We start from the raw sequence: 24,801 nt of genomic DNA, 5'->3' as shown, positions 1-24,801 counted from the left end.
CAATGATTCTAGGTTTTAATTTTTCCTCTAATTTAGATAAAAGAGTGCTCTTAACCTTGTACGGTTCAATTCAGTTCACCAGTGCAACGATTCACATAGAGGAATATCAAAGCTTCAAATAGTGAAATGGTCTATTGTGAATATACCTCCTTTTATCTTGCCACAAGACATTATAAATCTTAGAAATGATGTTTGCCTCTTGGGTCATTTTACTAGGAAGTTCAGGGCAAAATGTGCAACCCACTTTTAATAAGTGAAAGGACTTTGAGGTAAATAGTCAAGGTACTGATTTTATCCCGTCTTACATTGTTTTCCTTTTCCTCTGACCTTCTGGTTTATTCTGCTGTTCAGCTGTGATTTTAATAAAGTGCTATAAGCTAACAAGTCTAATTGGAGATCTATAACTAATAATAATTATTATTGTAAGTAAAAATATATGAGAACTAATCAGTAATCCATAGTACCAACTAGGAAAACACAGAAATGGGATCAAGACTATAATATTATTTGGGAAATTGAAAGGTTATATGGAATGGGTTGCAAAGTTCTAAAAGGAATTCAAGTAGGTTCTATCAAATATACATGAACTGACCTAATAGTACCTAGATTTTCAATTATAACACAAATTGGGCATAAATTAGAAAGCAGAGAGTAAGCCTTAAGGATTCTTGACACTGTATAAAGTATACTGATCCTCCTGCCGCTTGATCACCTGACATTATCTTATTCTGGGCACTGATTTGAAAATTCTTCCAAGATTGTTTGAATTTATCCCTTGTATTATCCCTATTTAAGTCTCAAGAAAAAGTCTTGGATCACAAGTAAAAAATGCTTATGAATTCTTTTCTAGTTCTTAACCGTCAAACTGATTTTAACTAGTTGGAAAGTTTTCCCTCAGATCTTACTTTACAGGTTCATTAAGTATGATGTGCATAGTATTAGATTATGTAAAACGTGCACTAAGGAAGGAGGCTGGACTTAGAAAAGTGCACTCTTTTGAATCTTTTAAGTTAGAGTAGTTCACAAATAACAGACACCTGGGCATCATAGAGAAAAAGAATATTTAAACCATTCTATATTTAGAAAGAAAGCAAAAGTTAAAGAACACAGACATAATCTCTCTTTAATGAGTCTAAAGTGATACTTATTCTTTGCTAAGGGGAAAACAATCTTGCTTACATTATTCAATCTTATCTCCAATCAATTCAACCTTTATTATTTATCACTAATTTCCCTGTTCTATAATATAGCCTATATATTAGAAACTCTTGGAATAGATTTTTTAAATAAAGGAGTTTTTCCTCTAATATGACACATACATTCCCGAAAAATCTCTTTCCACAAAACTGCATTCCAAAAATAACAGGCATATGGGAAAAATTGGGTTGCAGGCAGACAACTCAAACACAGATGCCCAACAAAAACAATAACAATTCTAAAAAAAATACTAGCACAATTTTAAAAATACATGGCAAATTCCAAACAAATACTAGAGTAAATATAGGACTATATCTTTTTTAGAAAAGCTGAAATAGGGTAAAAGGAAGGGTTGAACACACCATAAGGACTTCTATGACAGTTTTGGTTAAACAGAACAAAAAGAACAATGTCAGAAGAAGGTGAATTGTTATCATGTACAGTGCAATTTTCCTTATTTGGTGGCACAAAATAACATAACTAGTTATGGGCTAATTTGTGTTGCAGAAACAAGGTTGTAAGAGAACAGATTACATCAAAACTTTGCAACCATCATATTTTTCTAGATTTAGATTGAAAGAATAGGAATTTTAAAAATCCCACCAAGCCGACTCACTAGTAAGAAGGGAGAGAACGTCTCTCCATACAGGAAGGGAAGATGATTACAGTCATAGCTATGATACGTAATTATGTGTTCAACAAATTTTAGCAGCAGCTACTTCTACTACTACTTCTCTGGCTGCTACTTCCATTAATGATGAAAATTAAAAGCGCTCTGAGCCAGACACTGCGGCTTATACAACGCTACTCCATGATTTCTTGCTAATAGAACTCTGATTTTTTGTACAGGAAAGGTGAACTTAACCCCATTTTAGGGGTAAATCAGGATTAGTCTAAACCAATTACAGTAATTCTACTCCTTTTGCTAATGACTGGTTTGAGGGTTTAAGGGCATGTGGTCTCCTGGTAAAAAAGAAAAAGAAAACCATGAAGGAAGTTTGCTGAGGGAACAGGGAGGAAATCTGCCAACAGCTTTCTCATACCTAAGAGACACCAGAGCAGTTCATCTCTTTCTCTGAATATGGTCAGGGAAAAGTACTTCAACTGTTCAATGTTCCACTTGTCTTTTTGTGTTTCCTTCTCATTACAGAGACCAAAATCTATGGATACTCATATTGCCTTTATAAAATGGCATAGTAACTACATAGATAATAGGTATCCTCTGTGTACTTAAACCATCTCTAGATTACTTCTAATGCTTAGTACAATGTAAATAGCTGTTATATTATTATATTGTTTAGAGAACAATAACAAAAAAATTCTGTACATTCTCAGTATAGATTCCAATTTTCTTTTGGTGGGGGGGCATTCTGTCACTGAGTTATACCTCAAGCCCTTTCTTTATTTTTTATTTTAAGACAGGGTCTTGCTAAGTTGCTTTGTTAAGTTTCTGATGCTGACCTTGAATTTGTGATCCTCCTGCCTCAATCTCTTGAGTCAGGGATTATAGGTATGTGCTACCACTCCTGGAAAGAAGCAATTTTTAGAAGAATATTTTCAATATGAAGTAAGTTGGATCTGCCAGTATGGAACCTGTGGATATAGAGGACCGACTATATTTTAAAAATGAATTAGATTGATTTGTTTTGGGAATTTTATATGTAAAATTTACAACTCTCTTCATAATGTTTATTTTTCTATTGCTCAGCTGGACTGTCTAGTTCTATACTGTCCAATATGGTCACCAATAGCCACATGTGGTTATTCAACTTTTAATCAATTAAACTTAAAAATTCTGTTCTTCAATTACGTTAGCCACATTTCAAGGACTCAACAACTAATTGAGCTGGTGGCTCCTATGCTGGATGATACACACATAATATTTCCATCAAAGAAGAAAGTTCATTGGTCAGCACTGGACTAGATGAGTTGTTCTGGAAAATTTAAATTTTCACATATTACATTACATTAAAGCAGACTTAGCTTTACACAAATTACACTCAGATAACTTTATTAACTTGAACAGTATGGTAACAATTGCTTCAAGTTCTGAATTAGTAAAGTCAAGATTAATGAAGAAAACTTTATTAATTACTTGTGTATCCATGATTCAGTTACCTTAACTGTATGTCCTTACAATCTGTTAAAAGCTGAAACAGAAGACAAATATAATAATGCCAACCTACCAGTAGTAAGTTCTACAATTTAAGCATCTACTACAATTCAAGGATAATATGAAATAAGCACAAAATGTCTGACTTTTCTTTTTCTGATACCTATCACATAATATTCATGTTACATAATACGTATATTATTATGGCCTAAATTGTAGGAGTGTGTATGCTCCTAAAATTATATTCTAATGGAAACAGTTGGGAGTTGAGAGGTGTGTCTGAGTTTCTCCCTCCTAATTAACAGCCGGATATACTGTAGGTTCACATCTTCTATCCATGTATAAAATTTCCTTTCCTCTGAGATACATGCCATTCATCCAAACCTCTATCTAGCTTAATGAAAGAGGGTCATTCGCCCTCACTTATTAAAGACTTTGATATCCAGCTCACAGTCTCACTATATATATATATATATACTCTGAGTTCTATTATCATTCTGAGTGACTGCAACACCTACATGGAAGACCCTCCAGACTCACTAGTGTTAAAGTTCTTTGGACTCCTTCACCTCCACTCAGGTTAAGTAGGTACTTCCATGCACCCTTCTCCATTTGTCATCATTGAGAATATTCTCACTTGTCATATCTTCTCTGATCTCCTCAGCTTCTATCTATCTTCACTTTTTTTTTTACTACACACTGTTTCTTTGATTTCTGTGACTTTTTGAAACCACAGGTTCTTGATTTTCTCCATTAGCCCTCTTTAGACTCCACTAACATTCCTAATGTCAAGCCTATGGCTCATCACTTCAATCATTCTTATCAATATCCCTAAATTCTGCTTATTTTTCTATTGTATTCTTATCGTTCTCCAATCCATCCTCACCTAAAACATAAATCTAAGGATCTTTCAGTAGTTTATTAACACCTTCAAATGAATATTTCTTTCTGTCTAGAATGTTCTCATGGTCACCTTCTCCTTCTCTGTCAGCTTCCATATGCCTTTCAGGTCTCTAGCTTACAATGGGAAAAAGAGAAAATACTTAAAACCCTAATTAGCCCAGGTGCTAATTATATGCTCTTTTTTATAGCACCTTATATACTTTACCATATCACTTATTATAATGTTATTTTTTAAACTTACATGATTTCTCAGGTTATTATAAGATCCTTGAAGGTACAAATTATCTTTCTTACCCTAGAAAGTCTAATATACAGTAGGCATTCAATTATTGAATAAGTTTTCACTAGAGCAAATGAGCAAATAATGCTGATAATTTGAAAATATCATTATAATTGAAGCTACATGTAAATACTCTGAGAGTCAAATCTAACAGAATAAGGAATGATAAACTAAAGCAGATTAGAAAGCAGAGGAAAACAGAGCCAGGTAAGTAGGATTGGAAGTCCCAGGGATAAGGAGCAGGAAGGGTTACAATTTTAAGTACAGTGTTCTGGCTAGGCCTAATTGAAGATACAGTGAGTAAAGACGAAATGATATACTCAGCCATGTAGGTATTTCAGGAAAAGAGTATACAAGGCAAAGGAAACAGCCAATGTAAAAGCCCCTATGGCAGGAGCGAATGGTAAGGGAAGGAGGTCCTGTGGCTGGAGTAGAATGAGTGAGGAGGAAAATGGTGAGAGATGAGCTCAGAGAAGCAATGAAGACAGCTTATGCAGACCTTGCAGGCCTTTGTAAGGACTTTGGATTTAAGTAAAATGGAGTAAAGGACAATTTGACTCACTCTGCATCCTATGTTAAGAACTGGAGTTGGCAAGAGTAGTGATAGGAAATCCATCTAAAAAACTACTAAAGGAATTGTTGAGAGTGGTAACTCAGGCCAGGGTGGTAGCAGCAGAGATTGTGAGAAATGGTCAGATCTATGTCATATTTTGTAGGCAAAATCAATAGGTTTTCTTGGGGGATTAGATATAGGCTGTGAGACAGAAAACAAGAGTCAAGAAAGACTCTTGAAGGTTTTTTTTTTTTTTTTTTAAATGAAGTTAACCTCTTAGATAGGGAATTATGCTGGAGGAACAGATTTGTGGAACCGTAGATAACGCTTGTAACCACTAAATACCAGATGTCTATTAGAAGTTTCTAATCAAATAGTTACAAATGAGCCTGGAATCCATGGAAGAAATCTGGGCTGAAAATAAAAAGTTGGGGGTCAAATGGCATATAAATGGTATCAAAAGCACTGAAAATGGATGAGATCACTAAGGAAATGAGTATTGGTAGAGCAGAGAAGGTAGCCAACCACTAACCCCTTGGTACTCTAACATTGAAAGAAACGGATTAGGAAGGAGTAAAGGAGAATGAGGAGTAAGCACCAATGTGAAAGAACAATAAAAAAAAGTTGTAGTGATGGAAACCTAGTGGAAGTCAAGGACAATGAAGACTCAAGTAGATTACTCAATTCAGCAACTCAGAAGTCATCTGTGACTTGATGAGGGCACTCAACAATAGAATGATGGAGGCAGAAACCTGACAAGGGAAATTTTAGAAAAAAATTAGAAGAGAGGGATTGGATTCAGTAAGTATAGAAAAGCCTTTTGAGAAATATGCTTCCAAGGAGAGCAAAGTAATGAGAAAATAACTACAGGGATTTTTTTGTTCGTTTTTAGATAGAAAGCATGTGGGTGTGCTTATGAAAACATCCTAAAGAGAAGATGCTGGGACATTCACCAAGAAAATTAAGACAGACGCAGGAGAGCATGAGAGTGAGGGGTAGTAGGTTAATAGTCTGATATCATGAGATTCAAGGCTAGAGGGAGAAACAATGACCTGGAAGGAATGGTAAAATATTTGATCCATTTCCATATCAAAGATATTCAGTCCATTTCTAGGCCCAGTTACCAGGGCAAAGGGAAAAAACAGAAGCTTTCAGTTTGGAATCTATGGAGGAAGGAGCAGATTCAAAGGAGGGCTGATTTTTATTACAGCAAGAAGGTGAAGGGAAGGAAAACCAGAAAAGTCAGGGTATAAGAGATTTTGCTGATGACGAATCCTCAGGGCACAGAAAGTTTTAGTAGTTTGGGAGGGACAGGAAAAGGAACAGAAGAGGCAATATGCAGAATCTTATGGGATTGGATGGCAAGAGATGAGGAATGATGTGAGAGCCTAGGGCCTCTGTGGTGACAAACATAAAATGGGATGAAGAATATAAGATTGATCCTGATGGACTAAAGAAAGATAGTGGTGTGAAGTTTTGAGTGTTGTGGGGCTGGGCAGCTCAGCTGTGTACAGATCTCTCTCCATGCCTATTGGGGAAGAATGCACTTGTTCCTACTGCTGGAGTTCCCCTTTGACACCTGTTGATAGTACTAATGGAATTGAGGCCAGCTCCATTCATGATTAACCATTTAAGAAATTCATTTGACCCTCATGCACATAGATTTCTGATCAAATTACTTACAATTTAAAATATTTTCCTGCTCTAGGGGAAAAGTAAGCTAATTTTTCATAGCAGAGTTTGGTTTTACTTACATCTGTGTTACAGGAGCGATACCGTTTCCTTTCCCCAAGGCAATATTTTCCACCTCCTGAAGGTCTGAAAAAACATTTCAGCATGTGAATATGTCAATCCAATAAAGAATATGCATACTGCTTAATGAAAATATTAAAGTTTAGTTTAAAAATACAAATCTGATTATTTTATTAATTATTAAAATATCAATCACACTGGTAGTTAGTAAAATTATGGTTGTTGAACATAAAAATTAAGGCAGTTTACTGTGAGTATTTTATAAGACTTAATTTTCATGATTTACATTCTTAATATAATTAACATATTTTCTAATTATAGTATAGTATTTAGTACAACATAATGAATTTAAAAATCACTTATTTATAATGAAAAGCCATTTAAATCATATTCAACAAAACTCATAATCTGATGCTATATGCTTACCAGGTAGGAATGAAAAGTTTTTTTTTTTTTTTCCCCTTCCATATGAAAAGCAAAGAGAGGAAACTAAATAACTTTCTGGAAATAGTGTCAACTCAAAATAAATAATGCAGAAATTAATTCCAACACATTTCAAATACTATATGAAGTTAAAAAATTAAACCCCCAAATCAGATGGCTTTGCATTATATAAATTTTTATATATATTCAAATTAAAGGAGTAGGATGTTAAATATTTCATTTATATAAGTTAATCTTTGTTATTAAACTATTAAAATAGTTTACATTGGGGAAAGTCGTATGCTATTGTTTGGGAATTCTATCTTTTTCTTTTAAAAGAGGTCCAGGTATTCCCTTATATATCTGGGTATACTATTTATTATATTTTTTATACTTCAGGTTATTAATTTATAGTAGCCTACTATTTAATGTAGGTTAATTATTCTGCAGTTTCATAGAAAGGATCAATGGGAGAATTAAATCTACATTTTTAATGTATTTCGAATGCCAGTGAACCCTCACTCCAGTGAAGGAAAGGAAATTGCTCAGCTTGAATCAGCTTGAGAGAAGTTGGCTGGTCAGACAAAAAGAAGTTCGTGGGGATGGTGGTAGTAAGGACTGGGTTGTGAATGGGTAACAGGAAGCTCTATTTAGCAGAAAGGCAATTATTGATAGAAAGTAGGAGAATGGAAACACAAAACTGACATGAAGGGAAACAATTTCAAGCTAAAAAGAAGAAAAGAAACATTTGGAGAGAGAAACCAAAGAGAAATATCTTGAGTTAAAATGAGAACAAATCCCATAGGAGTGAAAAAAAAAAAAAAAAGTTATCGTAATATCCCATACCAAATACTAGCCAGGAAAGAAGGCATTCAGCCTCAGTTCTAGACAAAAATGGGCACATGAAATGCAGCAGCAAGGGAGTGGTTTAGTCTGGGGGAGGACAGGAAAGAACTAAAGGAACAGTCCACCTGTAATGGGCACTGGTGGGCGGGAGACGCAATAGAGCTAGAAAAGAACACTGACAGGGCTGGCCATGCGCCAGGGCGACTCTGGCTGGAGAAAAGAGTAGTGGGAGAGGAGCAGTCTGACCTGCATAAAACAGTCATGGAGAGAAAAGTGGTGGCAGCTCCGGAAGATGATTAATGGGGGCATGTGAATGGAAACTATTTTAACACATGGGCAGTATTCTTTTCATTGTGATTTGTGGTGCGAATCAAGGCATTTCAACCCTTGAAGTGCTCTCGTTGGTCCTTTTAATACTAATGTAGCAGTAATAATTTTATGTGACATGTGAAAAGACCTTAGGTTTCCTGGGAATAATAGTAATGTAGCAAAAAACAGACCTGGATTCATCCATAATTCAGTAGTTTTTGTAGGAGGAAATCTATCTGATTATTACTAGATTAAAAGTCAGGCTTATCTAGGACAGATACACAATGCTTTTCTATTTTTAAATTTTTATTTTTAGTTATACAATAAGGGGAAAGGAGGAAAAAGAAAGTCTGTTTAACAAAGATCCTTTACTTTCCTGTGCCTATTGCTTGTTCTGAAGACAAGCTTTTGGCTCACTCGAGAAACGTTTTTACAGATAACATGTGAAACCACAGCTTTGAATCATTTCCAACTGTGTCTTTTTGTTGGCTCCAGCTTACTTTAGCTACTTACGCTGGACTGTCACAGTGTCTTAGGGATGAGGAGACGCCTCCCCCGCAGGTCCTGCTGCACTCTCCCCACAGTGACCAGGGACCCCAGCCCCCATCTATGCTCTGGGGCCAAGTGCCAAAAGGAACACAATCTCCCTGATAACACCACTGCAAGATTTCAGAGAAAACACAAATTAGCTTTTAGGCAGATAGAACTATCAAGACAGAAATACAAAAGGATCAGGTAATGACCAATTTTAGGCATTAGCATTCTCAAAACAGATAACACAAAAATAGTTCTTTAACTTGTTTAGATTTAGTAAAGGTGCATGTGATCTGCAAATTATCTTTAGCTATACCATGATTTATAAACCTCTAACAAGTACCAAGAGTTCTAAAAAACCTGACTTTGCCTCTTTTTGTGTTTCTCCTCCTCCAGAGTTTTAGTGTTTCTCATTATGGAACTAGCTAGCTACAGACCTCAAAGTCTATTTTAGATATTTTAGTATTTTCGAAAAAATTGTTCTTTATATTCCACTATTATTAGACTCATGGAATGATAACGCAATATGGAAAGTTCCCCAGTAAGGAATTTTTATGATAGTAATTGCTCTTTCCTTAAAAAAAAAAAAAAAAAAAAAAAAAAAAACTTTTTTAAAAAAATGGGTTGAGGCTACAATAGTAAAAGAATGTGTTGTGGCATTTCATCTACATGAGCACTGCAGACATAATAAAAGTAATGCCAAGACACTAGGGACTGGGTACAAAAAAACCCTTATATACACTGACTAGCCATGTGCATGGCCCCTGCATGAACATGTGTACTGGAATTCTGCTCAGCTTTACTCTCTGCAATAAACCACACATACTGCACCTAAGTAGAAAGCCAGGAATAATTTATCGAGACGCAGACATCGCATAATCAGCTCATAACTCTAGCATGATAAATCTTATTTGCAGAATATGGCAAAATAAAAGTCTTTTTTTTTTAAACCAAGCATTTATAGGTTTTTATTGGTACATTTTTCTGAATTATCAAACTTTGACAAATCAAACCGATGCATGAAAATTATTTGTTTATATGAATAACAATAGGGAAAATGGTTCTTAGAGTAGAATAAAAGTCCGCAATGTTGGAAGGTTTAAATAAAGATTCAACCTTATGTTAAAATATAAAGGGACTATGATGCGTGATGCTTAAAAGCAATTGGTTCATTATGCTAATTCCATCCCCAAATTCGTTGCTTTACCTCCAAAAATATCTAGAATTCTTTAACTTTTCACCTCCTTCACTGCTACCACCCTAGATCAATTTTGGCAAATGGAGCAGCTTCTTACCTGGTCACTCTAACTCCATTTTTTCCTACTAGAATTGTTTTCCAAAGAATATTAAGAGATACCTTTTTAAAACACATTATCACATCATGCCTTGTGTATGTGTGTTTATGTGGCTTAAAATACCTCAGTGTTCTCCTACTTCCCTTAATGTTGGACAACAGTGGACTTAGTGATCTGGCCTCTGCCTTCTTCTTCAGTCTTTTCTCCTGTGCACTAATTGCTACAAAACATGTTAATTGTCTTTCTCTCCCCCCTCCTTTTTTTTTTTTTTTTTTTTTTTTTTTTGGTACTGAGGATTGAACACAGGGGCACTTAACCACTGAGCCACATTCCCAGCCCATTTGATATTTTAATTAGAGACAGCCTCTCACTGAGTTGTTTAAGACCTCACTAAGTAGCTGAGGCTGGCTTTGAACTCATGATCCTCTGCCTCTGCCTCCAGAGTCACTGGGATTATAGGCGTGTACCATCACTGTGCCTGGCTGTTTCTTTCTTAACAAAAAAACTTGTTCCCTCTGTAACACATCTGCATTTACTGGTCCTGGTAATGCTCTCCTCTTAAGTTTCTTGTATTGCTGTCTTCTTTTCATTCAGTCTCAGGTCAAGTGTCATTGCACAGAGAGCTCTCTCCTTGACCTCCTTTATTTCTGAAGCAGCATCTCACTGCCACTTCCTGCCTCAGGCCTCCAATGCCAGGATGTAATAATGATTACATCCTCCCACTTTAGTTTTCTTTTACCTTTTAACACTATTTCAAATTAGCTGTCTTTCAAATTACTTCTTTGTTTGCTTCCCTTCTTTAGAAAGAGCCTTGATAGCCACATATGGCCATTTAAATTAATTAAAAGAAAAAATTAAGTTCCTCAGCCCCATTAGCCACATTTCAAGATTGCTATAGCCACATGTGCCTAGTGGTTACTATGTTGGACAAAGCATATACATTTCCATTATTACAGAACCTTTTATTGGAAATGATGAATGCTTGGAATATTGCTTGGTGACTAACAGACATGCGATAAAAATTTGTTAAATGACTAAGTCATAAGTTAAATTACAAAACTTTGTGTCACATTTTGGTTACATGTCAGAAAGAAAACTAGAGATACCTGAGGGTTAAGAAAGTAAAATTCATATTTATTTCCCTGGTAGCATATGTAAAATTAGCACTTACTAAATGTTTTAGTAAGACTTATTTTCCCCCTAGTAACAGGGATTGAATCCAGGGGTGCTCTACCACTGACCTACACTCCCAGGTCCCCCCTTTTTTAAGTTTTGAAATAGGGTCTCCCTAAATCACTTGGGCTAACCCTGAACTTGCAATACTTTTGCCTCAATCTCCCAAATTGCTGGGATTACCAAGAATGCACCACTCATAGAAGACATATTTAGAGGGGGTGCTGAGCAATGATTATCTGTCTGTAAAAGATTAGGCAAGAGGAAGTCAAAACCTGGTGGGCTATGAGGAAGAACATTCTGATCCCAAATTGGATAAATACTATAATGGGATATTAAGAAAGACTGACTTTTAAACAATGAAAATTACCTTGAAGAAAAACAATTATATGTCCAAAATGATAAAGACAGTTTGCTAAACAGAATACAGTATACAGAATATACTCTAAGATTGGGGGTGCTGATAATGTATTCTTTTTTTTTTATTGTAAGCAAATGGGATACATGTTGTTTCTCTGTACATGGAGTAAAGGCATACCATTTGTGTAATCATAAATTTACATAGGGAATTGTTGTTTGATTCATTCTGTTATTTTTCTCTTCCCCCCACCCCTCTTTTCCCTCTATACAGTCCTTCCTTCCTCCATTCTTGCTCCCCTCCCACCCCCCATTATGTGTCATCATCCGCTTATCAGTGATATTGACAATGTATTCTTGAGAGGGAAAAAATGTTCCAGCTGCCAGTTTATGACTTATCTATTCAGTCTAGAAGACTAGCAGTTTTTATAATGATCAATTATGTTAGATCGTCACCTATACAAAAGTCACAACATTGGGGCAAATAATCTCCAGTTTTGCATTTCATTTCTACAAGTAGCTGTGTATATGAATACTTATGCCTGTATCTATTTTTTGTACAAATAAAAGTCCTGCCAGCAATTACTGATTCCCCACCCCCTTTGGTTGCCATTAGTAGAAACTGACACTTTAAGAACACCCCAAATCTTAAAATGTGCCTATTTTTTCTAGATGGAAACTTAGCATTATTAATTTCAAAGAACATGAAAGCTTGATTTTACATTTCTTTAATTCTACAGTTTTATCTAAAGTTCAAAAGGACTTCAGAATTCACATGGTCTAAGTATTTTATTTTTTTCCAAAGAGAAAAACAGAACCTAGAGATGACTTGCCCAAGGTCATTAATTGGCAGAAAATGAAATATCTATTCAAAAATACACAAAAACCAGTAGGTAAAAGAACACCCGAAGGTGTGGGATTGTATTATATATGTGAATACATTTAAGAATAATATACTGGATTACTTTTACTACATGATAAACAAACTAACACTGGACATTAAAAAAAAAAAAAAACTCAGCAATACACCCACATCTTATTTCAGACCTCCTTGAATAAATCCATGATAAAAATAGAGAAAATTTCCACTTTTTTCAATTTTTAGGGGAGAAAGGAATGATGAGGGTTGTAATAATATTAAAAATTATAGGTTCCAAAAGTTGTAGAGTCCACAGAGTATTGCTACACATGTTTTTAGGATGCTTGCAAAGTGCAGGGCAGTGAGAAAAGTCACAGAAATCCTCTCATTTTCCTTTTTAAACCTAATTCTTGGACTGGGGAGTATAGCTTAGTGGAAGGGTTCATACTTAGCATGCACTGGACCCTATGTTCAAGCCCTAACACCAAATTTTTTAAAAATAAATAAAGCTTACTCTTAAGATAAAAGATAAATATACTATTCAGTTTATTAAATGCTCAATGCTCATGGTTAATTAGCATCTACACAGTCACAGTATTTCATCAATGATTTGCTAGAACTTTTACTGCATAAATGCATGCTTTAATTATATCTATTTCATGGAGTTATAATAGATAAGTTATAACAGATATTTGTTAAACAAGTAAAATGGGTAAAAAGCATAGAATAATGTAAGATAAGTTATTAAGCAGTTGATAAGACAAGTCTCACTTTAATAACTAGTTAACTAGTTTACAAACTAACAACTTCAGTCTGTGTAGGAAACTTTATATTATGAATCTCAGTTTTCATTCAAGCAATATTTTAGGGTCCAAAGCAAGTTCTGGCTTTCTATAGTTTCCATAACTATATAATGGAAACTAATTTTAGTTCTTGATTCCAATGTAATTTAAATTAGAACAACTTAAAAAATTAGTTCAATGCAGATATACCTTCAAAGAAGATAAAATCATTCAAACAACTTGTTTGATTTTGATCACTGGAAGAAGTATGTTTCTGAATTTTGTTTTGTTTTCCCCCTTTCTATTTTTGGAAACAAAGTATCCTTGGAATTCTCACATAAAGTGAGTTAAGCTATTTTACTAGATGTTTCATTAATCAATAAAGATATGAAATTTTTAATGTATGTAAATCATGATTAGAATAATTAGATTATACCAAACAAATCAACTTAAGACTATAAATCCTATAAGTATAGAAAGGTAAAACTTTTGGATGTCATATCATCTATTTTTATACTTTCTTTCACATAGAGTTGCCAAACTTATAAAAGCTCTATTTCCAAAGGCACAGAGTCTTATTTTTTTTAAACTAGGAAAGTTAAATATGCAGATGGAAAACCAGTTTCTAATCTTTACTCTCAAAGGTTATATCCAATCTAGTAATTTTGGACTGTTCTAAATAACAGTCTTGTCACTACAGACTAAATTATGCAGACAAATTGGATAAATTTGGCCTTCCTTTTGCTAATTCAGGTGTGTTTAACCAAATTCACAAAGGTGAAAGAAATGAAACCATTGCATTCCAAGAATAAAATCTCATATTGTTTATCCTTATTTTTCACATTCCTTCTAAATTAAATAAATGTGTTTTAAACACTATCTAGAAAAATAGCATATGCCACTGAAGCTTTAAAAAGCTTCTTAAGGGGCTGGGGTTGTGGCTCAGTGGTAGAGTGCTTGCCTAGCATGTATGAGGCACTGGGTTCAATCCTTAGCACCACATAAAAATAAATAAATAAATAAAATAAAGGTATTGTGTCCATCCTCAATTAAAAAAATTTTTTTAAACTTCTTAAGACACACCTTCCATTACTAAACAATATCTCTTGCTATTGGGTTATTAAATTTCATGACCTATACAAAAGAACTGACTTTAAGCAAGATATATTATAGATTTGACCATTTAACTTTGAGAATTGGTCAGAATTTCACAAAGGAAATTTCAAGTATACATGGTATTTTTAAATAACTTTTAAAAACTAGAGTCATTTTAGGAGGTGATTAAGGTATATCTTGTAATAGCCAGAACTGGGTTCAGTCAGCATCTGGAATGAGAGACCTCTAAGGAAATCCTAAGGTTTTAAAGGAAATGATATTGGTGATTCAATACAGAACATTCTTTCCAAGTCAGAGAGCTGAGGGCTGAAGCACTACACTATTAAAAGCCTTATCTTTCCATTATGCAGGTGCGGGAATGCTCAAGCTACAATTCAGCCCAAATTCTAAATCAGAACTTGTCATCCCATACTATTTAAATTTCTAAAGCAAATGGAAGAGCTACTCTTTTTTCACTTCCTGTGTTTATAGTTAGGAGTCCAGTCAAAACATATTATATTCTACTCTAAGTGAATTAAGGTCTAAGGCTGCAAATGTGCTATTATATATCTAGTGCTCTAGGAGGGCATATAATAATCCCATTCTAATCCACCCCTATGTTACCCATGCAAAGATATTAGGAATCAATGTCACTTTTATGTAAGCCCAAATGCTGGGCTATATCTCTAATTGGGTCTTATAGAATCATTAAATCTATCTTTTGGCAATAAACCAAATATTTGAAACCTTTGTGGTCACCAACAGGGATTACAAGGATTGGGCTTTGATTATCCTTAATATCCTGTTTGGTAACAATGCCAACACTACTACTGAAGTTTTTACAATCTAAATCCTTATTTACTATTTCATCAAATATGGCATCCCTCTGATTCTTGTCCAAAGAGCTATTACTAATGCTATACCCATGGAAAGTTCTCTGGCTGAAAGTTATATTGATTGATTTGTAGGAGACTGACCCATGGACGCACAGTACCAGCACACCGTCTGGGCTCATCAAATTTCCTCCTTGGGTTAATGCTACTGTCCCTGAGCACATCCATTCAGACCATATGGTTCTTATTCAATCTTTGAATGGCTTATTCAGGCAAACATCCAATGGCTGTAATAGCGATGTCAGACCCCCCAGGACTCACGCAAAGATCAGTTTTTAATTTTTTGGCCATATTTCTTACTCCATCTGCTAAATGTGCATGGAACAGTTCCCATACTTACATGGAACATTTGTGGAACTGCGCCCCCGGGCAGGGATCCCATATTTTTGCAGCCAGAATTTGACGAGATCATCATGCATTCACTCCTCTGGATATGTCTATGCTATCACTCAAGCAATATTTCTACCCCCTCCCTTTTTAAGAAGATTTATTCAGAAAACTATGAGCAACTTTGGTTTTATTCCACTGGCTAGACAGGGTGTAGGTTCTTTCTCGTCTCTTCTGAAAAAAGCAGTTTCGAAACTCAGAGTTAAGATGAGAGTCTGTGGATATTCCATTCATGTCTCTGAGACATAAACTCATTCTTATACTCTGATGCTCATTGCTGCTAGTTGAGAGGGTCTAGCACAGAATTGTCTGCCCACCATCATCTAAGGTTAGCAAATAATAATGAAAAGTAATGATGACACTCTAGCAATAGACAGCATCGTCCCAGTGAGCCATAAAAAACTCACTGACATATTATTTCATTCCATCTTCATATTATCACTATAAAATATATTGAAATCAATTTTCTCTTATTTTAAAGATTCCATTATTTTGCCAGTTGTCATACAATCATGTTTTTAGCTCAATATTCTACCCACATTGCCTTTGTATTGTGCTTCCTCATTTAAGAAACTGTTGCAGGTAGAAAAATTAAAAATCCCTTTAGGACTAAAGGGTAAAAATATACTGAGACCAACAATCTCAGGCTCACTGAGCCACTTTATTCCTGTGGCAACCAAAAATTACTTTTCCTATGCAAAATTTCTCACTGGAAGATAAATAAAACTAGAGGCAGTACACAGAGGCAAAGATTTCAACTCCAGAAACAGAAATACCTGGGCTAGAATCTCAGTTATGCCATTAAGTAGTTGTATAATTTGGACTCTCAAGTCTTACTTTTCATATCTGTAAAACAGAGTTAAAATAGTACCTACCTCATAGGATTTCTGTTAACCTTAAACAGATAAATGTTGTGAAGCACCTAGTGATATGTATCTGCCATAGTGTAAGTGCTTTAAAAATATTTATTACCATTACCATTAGTGTTACTGGGAATGCCAACTATTTTTAGATGAAAAGTTCACAGACTAACCCACAAAGTTGATCAAATCAATTGAAAATTCCAGTTTAATTTTGTCACTAGCTCTTCCCATGGTTATTTGCTTTAAGTCAAAATTCTAAATTCTGGTTTAATTTCAAAGTAGATATGGTACTAAGTGTAAAAATCTGCATTCTGCAACAATAAACATGCTTCTTTCTCTTAATAAAAGAAATAATAGGAACTAAACAATAAAAACTCACATAGAAAATAACATAGTAAATACAGTTATTAAAAAATAAAAGTTCAGCTCATGTGTCTAGTTATTTTTCAATCTTTCATTTGTTCTAATTAGTTAAACATGACAGTAGAATGCATTTATGCATTTTGATAAATCAAACATAAATGGAGTATAATTTCTCATTTTTCTGATTGTACATATTGTAGGATCACATCAATCATGCAGTCATATATGTAATGGAGTAATAATGTCTGTTTCACTCTACTAACATTCCTTCCCCCATACCCTTCTTCCTTCACTCCTCTCTACCTAATATAAAGTAACTCTTTTCTTGCCTAGTGACATCTGGCCTTATTGTGAATTAGCATCCACATATCAGAGAAAACATTCAGCCTTTGGTTTTTTGGGTTTGGCTTATTTTGCTTAGCATGATATTCTCCAACTCCATCCATTTGCCAGCAAATAGCATAATTTCATTCTTTAAAGCTGAGTAATATTCCATCATATACGTATATACCACATTTTCTTTATCCATTCATCTGTTGAAGGACACCTAAGTCAGTTCCATAGTTTAGCTATTGAGTTGAGCTGCTACAAACATTGATGTGGCTACATTTTATTACTATAGATAGATTCAGTTCTCTGAAAGTCTCCTAATAAATTCAGTTTTATAGATGCTTTGAGGGTCTTCTTTTTCCTCTATTCTTTTCCTTTCTAGGAATCTACATTTGTATTTTTTTTCATAGGTTCGTTTATTCTAAGACCTGTTGGTATCATTCCTAAAACTATCTATCTTCCATGTTTTTGGAAGAATGACCAGGATTTGCTTGCAGATTAATTTTAGATAGTGATGTACAACATGCTGACCTCATAATAATAGAGTCTTAGGTTGTGAATAAAAATGACACCTTGCCTTAAGCAATTTAGCAAGATCCTGCCTCTAAATAAAACACACACACACACACACACACACAAAAGGACTCAGGATGTGTGTGGCTCAATGATTAAGTGCCCCCAGATTCAATCCCTGATACCAAAAAAAAAAAAAAAAAAGAAAAGAAAAATTATGCCTTGACACACAAACTTTGCTACACCTACAAGGCCCTCAAGCAGTTCTTCAGGGAATCCAACTAGTTCTTGGGAGGTATGTCAGGAGTGGTCCAGAGACAGGGTAAGGTTGCAAGCAAAGGGCTCTTCAAGCATATATATATATATACCTACAGAATATATATATATATATTCTGTAGGTTTCATTTTTAAAAAATTTTTTTTAGTTGTAGATAGACACAGTGCCTTTATTTTGTTTATTTTTTTTTTTTTTGTGGTGCTGAGGATGGAACCCAGTGCCTCACACGTGCTAGGCAAGCACTCTACTACTTAGCCACAATCTCAGTCATATAGGTTTCACTTTAAGAAGGGTCAAAAAGTTGACAGTCTTTAACCTAGATTAAGAATATGAATCTTAAAAAAAAATTTAATGAAGAATGTGCATCTTTTAGAAATCAAATATATCTCTGCTTCATTTTATATAGTTTCTCCCACTTATGCTTATTTTTATTTAGGCTTAGGTATAATTGTATTTCCCTCTATTTGATTTTCTAAATTTTATTTAGGCTTAGGTATAATTGTATTTCCCTCTATTTGATTTCAATACTGTTAGCTTTAATATTAGTTGAGATGTTTTCCGAGTATTCCTCAAAATTGTAATTTCTAAGAAATATGTCATCTCCCTCGCATATAGGCATATAGTTGTAAGGTCTGACGTTTAAGGGTCCTTCTATTAAGCACAAATGATAAGGTATTAAGTATGTGTCTTCAATATAAACGGTGAGGTTGAACTCTGTGTTCCAAATAGCTACTATTTGGGTTTAATTATTTGATGTCATTATACAATTTATAGAATGCTTCTAGAAGGGCTTTGAGGTGTTTAAAAGTAAGATTTCATTATGTTTTTGGTTAAAAACTGCATCGAAATTGGAAGTAAACAGGCTTAGTGATAGTATCATTCTAGGTGAATAGAAACTGTGGCCCAGGGACTAGATCACTAGAATAATAATCAATGGCAGATAAACAGAGTCTCAGTGTATGATTGTGTCTTTACAATTGAGTATTTCTTCTGAGTACAGATTGATATAAATTGCTACTTGTCATTGACAAGAACTGTTGGTTCCAAAACAAACCTAGACTGTTGTTTCAAGAAAGCAGTTCCTAATATTTTCTATTACTTTAGTGAAAAAAAAAAAAAAGAAGGAACTTTTGGTAGTGTGAAAAGGTCTCTGTATTTTTATTGGCTAGTTATGAAGTCTGAAAAAAAAACCTTAATCCTTTTTAAATGACCCTATCAATTCATATATTTAGCATAATTTACCAACATTTCCAAACCCAGCAATGGAAAAGCCATCACCATGGCACTAGGTCATGGGTCCTGAATGAAGCCATCAACAAGGATTAATAAACTGTGACAGCTGCCCAAAAGCTTTCATTCTTTTTACTTAAGCATCCCATTTCAAGCTGAAATTCAGTGTAATCTGTTGAAAGTAGCTCAGCTAACATGGAAGAAGTCAGAACTGAGACCAGATGACAAGCAGTAGTTATTATTGTAAATTCAGTCTATAGCAATAAATTCTAGAGTTTACATACATAACAATTCCTAAGAATTTCAGGAGTAGCATATAACTATTTTTATCTGTTTGAACAATTCTTAACCACATTTAAAAAAATTAAACTTATTTGGAACTAAAATTATTTAGCTCTGATTTCTATGTGCAACAAATTATTTCATTAAGTCCCTTCTCTCACACTGCAATGTAAAAGTGACTTTAATTAGTCTATGAAGTCTATTTTTGGGTCATGTAATTTTTTCCTAGGGATTATTTACCAGAATAAAACTAGATATTATATGACTGTAAGATTTTTTTGATACAAATGTAACTCATACAAACAGGTGAAAGTGACACAGAATATACCCATTGTAATTCCTAAAGGATGCATATTTGCTGATATAAAAATCAGATAACTATTGGGTTAAGAAGTTGATATTTTAAAGTATATTTTAAATTATGAGATTTTCTAGTGATTGAATATTATCAGAAATTTATCAGCTAATAATCTATATGTCAAACAGCTAGAAAAATCACTTGAGCTTACCCCCTTTTCAATATTCCCTGTTTGACAGAGTGTCCCCTCAGCTGCTGGAATACTGTTGGTGACACAGCGGTTGCTTTTGCTGAGGCACCAGAGCTCTCTACACACTTCCTAGGAAAGAAGGCAAAGCAAGTTGATCAGGAATAGAAATTAAAATCATGACCAATTCTTCCATAAAATACACTCACATTCAGTATTATATAAAAGAGAACCTACATCCCTTGCTGCTGTTGAAGCATCAGAGATGGGATCTTATAGAAGATTGGTTATACATTCTGCAGAATCACATAACCATTTGTCTTTATAATTCTTATTTTAGTAGATAAAGTGTGTTTTGAATTTTATCACTGATTAGGAACTTTTCACAACAGTGTGAAATTATTTCATTAATATAAAAGAGTCATAATAATAGAGGAAATACCTGCTTATTACATTCATACAAGAATACACAATAGCACAAACTTACTAATTACTAATAAGTATTACAAGGGAAATGACTTCATAGACTTACTGTAGTAAGCAAAGACAACTTTCAAAATGACAGACAGACATACACGCACACACACACACACATACACACTTACACACATATCATGGGAATGGGCACAAATTTAATATATGTGAAGAAACTTTGGATTGTGTAGAGGGAAATGAGACAGGGAGGGTGGGGGTAGGGGTAGAAAAGATAGTGGAATGAGACAGACATCTTTACCCTATGTACATGTATGATTACACAAATGGTGTGAATCTACATCATGTACAACCAAAGAAACAAAAAGTTATATCCCATTTGTGTACAATGAATCAAAATTCAGTCTGTAAAAATAAAAAAATAAAAATAAATTTTAAAAATGTGATGTATATGTTGGAATAATTTCTAAAATTCATATAAGAGCAATTTAGAAATGCTATTTTCAGTCTGTCAATGTAGCCTAACTCCATGAAAGAGAAACTTGGTTTTGAACAAATGCTGCCATTTATAACATGTTTCAGACATTGCTTGAAGCTATCAGTCTCTTATGAAGACAGCACTTGTGCCTAGGTCCCCTAAGTTTGAGACTGGGACTGCTAAGATCAATTCCCCAAAGTTTCATTGAAATCCAATTGGCAAACTTTTTCAGAAAAACTCTATTGAAGTGTAGGTTCTCACTTGAAGCTATCTGATCTAATTTATTATAATTTTTCTTCTTACTACCTCAGTACAGAATTACAGTACCTGTTCTAACATTAGCAATATAAAATACTTCATTTGGTTCATGCAATGTTGATTTATCAGATTCTAAAATAAGCATATAAACATTATCCCTGAGTGAATGTTTTAACTAACAGCCCAAACCAGATTATTTTGGAAGGAAATGCTGGGAATTATCAGTTTCTTTTATATATATGATCATGAAATAGCATCACTGTTGATGTAAGCTTTTTATTTAAACTAGAACTATGTAGTATACTTGTGTGTTTGCAATAAAAATATGATAATCTGGAATACAGAGATAAATTAATAAGGAACACTTAATCCTTTTGCTTTTATCCCCAGTTCATTTTTTAACTCTTAAAACACAATTACAATAACTCACATCACATAAACACAAATCAGAAATAAAGAAGTAAAATACTGAAGTCTCTCGTTAATTGATCCTACAAATGGAAATGCCCCATATGATTCTTCAGCAAACTGAGGGGATGTCTTTGGGCTCTTTGTTAGGATACCCCTTATCAAAGGTACAGAAGAAGATGTATAATGTCTATTGGGCTTTAAAATACTTTAAAAATCTTTTAAGCCCTATTTGGAGAACTAATGAGCTAGAAGATAAAGAAAATATTTAAAAAGAGGAGCATGTACTGAGAATCATAACATAAATATAAAATTTTACTTTCCAAATATAATTTATTATGAAATGTTCTTTTCTTTCCAAATTTTTAAATATACTACTTTATTCTTCTTTTTCTATGGAATATGGCTTTTTAGTTTATGTTCCTAAATATATTTAGTTTAATATTTTAAAAGCAGTAGGAATAACATTTAAGGAAATTTAAAATTCTGTCCCACATAGCAAAAGTTTATCCAAATTCAAAAAACAATGAATTCACAAAAAAGAAGCATTAATAGAACAGATTACATAGAGATTATGAATTTTTTTTATCCACAAATGTGCCCCTAGACAATACTCCTGATCTCCTACGATCCTTATTCAGCTTACATCTTACTTTAGACGAAGTAAAAGAAGTTTATTTTACACAGAATTATGCAATGAAAATTCTATTACTGAAAAGGACTATACTCACAGCATCTCTCAAAAAAGCATACGATTTAATTTTCAAAAGCATACTGAAAATCTCTACCCAAAGTGGCAAGTGCTTTAGACAAATTTTTTTAAGACCTAAATTTCGACATTCATGAAGAAGTCTTCTTAATGTTCAGAGAATGATGTCTTTTAAAGGCGTCCAACAGGAGTTTGTTACCTTAGTGAGTTCCTAAAGGTTGGAATTTTGCTAGAGCATTAACTTCTCACAGATCACTTGATAAAGTATGGCACTGGAAGTCTATGCTGGGAAGCACTCCTACAACTAGTCACGGAGAAGGAGCTGAAGAGTTTTCAAATATATCTCACAACTGGAGTCTCAACTTCAGTTAGAAAGATTTTTATATTCAATTTAGGAAGATTTCCCATGTTTAGGGAAAAAAAGCAACAAATGATACTGCCTTGAACAATAAAAAGCAAAACAAATTCATTCATTTCATACTACTTATTTATTTCATACTACTTAAGAACAACTTCATACTTTCAGAAATGCCCTTCTTTCTCTAAACTGTTGAATTCTGGAACGTGCACGATATATTTACATGGATAGATCACTTTCATTTCACTTGTATATTAGTTGTAGCATAATGTGTGTTTACAATAAAAATATGATAATCTGGAAACTTGATGCAGGTTCCAAGCTCTAACAGTTAAATGCAAGCTGAAATTTTGTCTCTTAGGAAATCTGTGTAACAATCAATGTAGCAAGTAGATCAATTTCCCTAAATAAAATACATAGGTGAGGAGGGATAGTCAGTGGAAAGGAATGATGATTTTTTTTTTTTAAACTAGCCTTCGGTTTAGCTTTAGAACAAAGTTTTCTCTCACATATTTGTGATTTCTAATAGAAAGAGATATGATCAAGACTAATTTCATGACCTTTATGAACTAATAAATCATTATGTGTTAGGGTCCCTTTTATAATTCTAAACTGTATCTTGGGAAGACTCTCCAGGGGAAATTTGGTGCTGGGTTAAACTTTTGAGCAATTTTCCCCTTTCATTTAAGAATATTTATTGAGAATCTACTATACACCAGTCATTACATTAGTGTTATGGAAAAATACTACCACTTAAAATTCACAGGAACCAAGGAAATAAAGGGAGTGTATAGTCAGACATGTAACCATGGATTGGTTTGCTCTATGATAAATTTTTTAATTTCTATGACAAAATTAGAAGAATGATATCAATATAAGCATTATTTTTCATGAAACTAATTTTTAATGAGCTATTATTATTTAAGTTTTATTCCTTTTAGTCTTTAGATATTATAATATACTGTAAGATTACTGAGGACCGGGTCTGGTGCTTAGGACAGTCTTTACAAAAAGCTCCTTTTTGGCAAAATTAAAAGTTGGCATCCGTATGTTGGTATGGCAATTTCCTGAGAGAAATTTTCCTTGTCTACAAAAACTTAAAAGTTTGTGAACTGCCCACTTGCCTAAGACTTGTTAGTGAATGTTTATTTAGATGCATCTGTGTCTACCAGTGCCTTTAACAACAATTGCTTTTTATAGCTACAATTATCTTCTGAAAACATTTTCTTCTTAACTTGCATTCTTTATAATTAATTTAGCAAGGGATTTCTTTCTTATTTTTCTGAAAATGTATTTATTTACCCTCATTTTGGACAATATTTTAATTGAATATGCAATTCCAGAGTGACATTATTCTAACTCAGTCTTTAAAGTTATGAACTTTGTTGTCCTCTGACCTCCACAGGAGCCAGACCTGTTAGTCTAACAGCTGTCTTTTTAACAGTCTTTCCAGGTGCTTTCAAAAATTGCTTTTGTGCTGTTTCACCACATATCCGTTTTGTTTTAATCTACTGGGGACTCATGCTGTGAGGATTTGCATTTTTCTGACTCCCATTTTTTTAATGTGTCTCTCTGCTATTCTTTCCATTCTTGCTTTGTTTTTGTTTTTGTTTTGAAGCTCCTATGCAGCTGATTTTGGGTCTTAATTGATCTTCTCATTTTAACCACCATGGATCTTAGTCTCTTTCCAATTTTTTTCTCTTGGGCATTAATTGTCAATTTCATAGTAGATTGTTTCCTCATATATTATTTTGTATTTCAGTTTATCTTCAGTGAACTTTTTTTTATTATTTCAGCAACTTTTCACCAGTTATGAAAGTAATGCCATATATATTTGCTTATATAATATATTCCAAGGTTTTCACTGAACCAATTTTCATGTTGACTTATTTGGTCAGTACTAGGTAGACTGTACAAAGTCTTTTATTTTGTTCTTATGTGAGGCACAAGCCTAGGACTCCATTTCTTATGGAGTCATTTTTCCTCATTAATATATATGCACAGTTAAATTTCTATGAACATTTGTTCTCAGCATTCCAAATAGTTGATCTTTTGCAGCCTTAA

The 24,801-nt window shown here is 33.8% G+C and overlaps 1 protein-coding gene across 5 annotated transcripts in view; it reads right to left on the bottom strand.

The window, feature by feature from the left end:
- The window catches only part of ADAMTS6 (ADAM metallopeptidase with thrombospondin type 1 motif 6), a 318,093-nt gene that overhangs the window by 102,008 nt on the left and 191,284 nt on the right, over positions 1 to 24,801 (bottom strand). For all 5 annotated transcript variants that reach the window (XM_079144861.1, XM_079144865.1, XM_079144864.1 and 2 more), the window contains 3 exons: positions 20,119 to 20,226; positions 8,890 to 9,035; positions 6,801 to 6,864 (listed from right to left, as the gene is read on the bottom strand). In XM_079144861.1, the coding sequence (XP_079000987.1) occupies positions 6,801 to 6,864; positions 8,890 to 9,035; positions 20,119 to 20,226 (318 nt within the window). The remainder of the gene's footprint in view (positions 1 to 6,800; positions 6,865 to 8,889; positions 9,036 to 20,118; positions 20,227 to 24,801) is intronic.

The sequence above is a fragment of the Sciurus vulgaris genome (assembly GCF_902686455.1).
Source record: "Sciurus vulgaris genome assembly, chromosome: 6".
NCBI lineage: Eukaryota > Metazoa > Chordata > Mammalia > Rodentia > Sciuridae > Sciurus > Sciurus vulgaris.
The sequence above is the reverse complement of the archived record's forward strand: the minus strand, read 5'-3'. Positions and strand labels throughout refer to the sequence as shown.